We start from the raw sequence: 1,462 nt of genomic DNA, 5'->3' as shown, positions 1-1,462 counted from the left end.
TTTAATAGGAAGCTAAAGCTGAAGATTGCGGAAATTATGCAAACGATAGAAGAGTATGCGAAACAACTGGCGAGAGCAAATTGGCAGCAATTGAGCAAATCCTTGAACAAAACCCTGAGCACTGCCCGGACGTGGAGCAGGCACTCCTAGACCCGAATAAACTAAGTCGGAGAACAAAAACGCCATACGGAGGTTGGTTCAACAGTTTCAGGGCCCAGATTATGGGTTCATAGAAGTAAGGCCCAAGTGCTTCGGGGACGGCGACCCAGCAGCCTACACCGAGTGCTACAAGGGGCAGGAAATTCTGATCTAGACTGGCCTATAACCAAAGAAGTCTACGCGGCAATAAGAAATACCACTAGGAATAAGGCTGCAGGCACAGACAAGATAAAGAACGCCCTGATTCGCAATCTCAGTGATGAGCTGGTAGCCGAACTAAGTGACGACCTCAACAAGCACTGGGCGGCGGAGGCAGTACCCGAGGAGTTGAAGGACATATGGAGGTAGCGATGATTCCAAACCCAGGCAAAAAACTGTAAGTAGAAAATTTTAGGTTAATCTCCCTCACCTCAAGCTCAGGCCAGCTATACGAGCGGATGTTTACTATGAGGCTGCAAATTTATATGGAGGACAACGAGCTGTACCCCCACAGCATGTTTGGATTCCGCACTATATTATCGACGCATGACGTGCTCCTCCAGCTCAAGGAGGAGGTGCTCAGCAACGTTCCGCGGATTGGCGAACACGTCCGCATGGCACTACACATAAAAGGAGCTATCGACAATGTCAGCCACGAAGCCATCCTTACAAGAATGGATAACCTGAACTGTGGCAGCAGGATTCATGGCTACGTCAAGGCCTTCCTCTCTAACCGGACAGCAACTATCGGCCTGGGAGAAGTCAGATCCGAGATGCTTCGCACCCCAAACAAGGGAATTTCTGAAGGGTCGGTCATCTCCCCCATTTTCTTCAACATGACAATGATCGGGCTAGCAAGGCAACTCAAACAATTTGAAAGCACACGCACACCATGTACGCTGACGGCATTACTATATTGGTGAACCGGGGATCGCTGGGCGAAAAAGAAGGAAGGCCTGCAAAAGCTGACCACATGCGTAGAAACCTACGTTAGGGCCAGTGGCCTCGCCTGCTCGACGGAGAAGTCCGAGTTCCTAAGGGTCATCATCATCATCATCATCAGCCTTACTACACCCACTGCAGGGCAAAGGCCTCTCCCATGTCTCTCCAATTAACCGTATCATATGCCAGCTGCATCCACCCTTTGCCTGCAATTTTCTTAGTATCATCCGCCCACCTAACCTTCTGCCGCCCCCTGCTTCGCTTACTTTCTCTTGGAATCCACTCCGTTACTCTTAAGGACCAGCGGTTATCTTGCCTTCGCAATACATGCCCTGCCCAAGCCCATTTCTTTCTCTTGATTTCGACTAGGATGTCATTAACC

At 49.9% G+C, this 1,462-nt stretch overlaps 1 protein-coding gene across 1 annotated transcript; it reads left to right on the top strand.

The window, feature by feature from the left end:
- Positions 1-605: 605 nt before the first annotated feature.
- Positions 606-1,061, top strand: LOC144134079 (uncharacterized). The gene has a single exon (XM_077667067.1). The coding sequence runs from the start codon at positions 606-608 to the stop codon at positions 1,059-1,061; it is 456 nt and encodes a 151-aa protein (XP_077523193.1).
- The last annotated feature ends 401 nt before the right edge of the window (positions 1,062-1,462 follow it).

This window comes from Amblyomma americanum, chromosome 5 (genome assembly GCF_052857255.1).
Source record: "Amblyomma americanum isolate KBUSLIRL-KWMA chromosome 5, ASM5285725v1, whole genome shotgun sequence".
NCBI lineage: Eukaryota > Metazoa > Arthropoda > Arachnida > Ixodida > Ixodidae > Amblyomma > Amblyomma americanum.
Note: the sequence above shows the minus strand (reverse complement) of the source record. Positions and strands in the feature narration are given on the sequence as shown.

What these genes read in the sequence shown, in the direction of transcription:
- LOC144134079 (XM_077667067.1), top strand. Translation starts at nt 606, where the DNA reads ATGAGGCTGCAAATTTATATGGAGGACAACGAGCTGTACCCCCACAGC.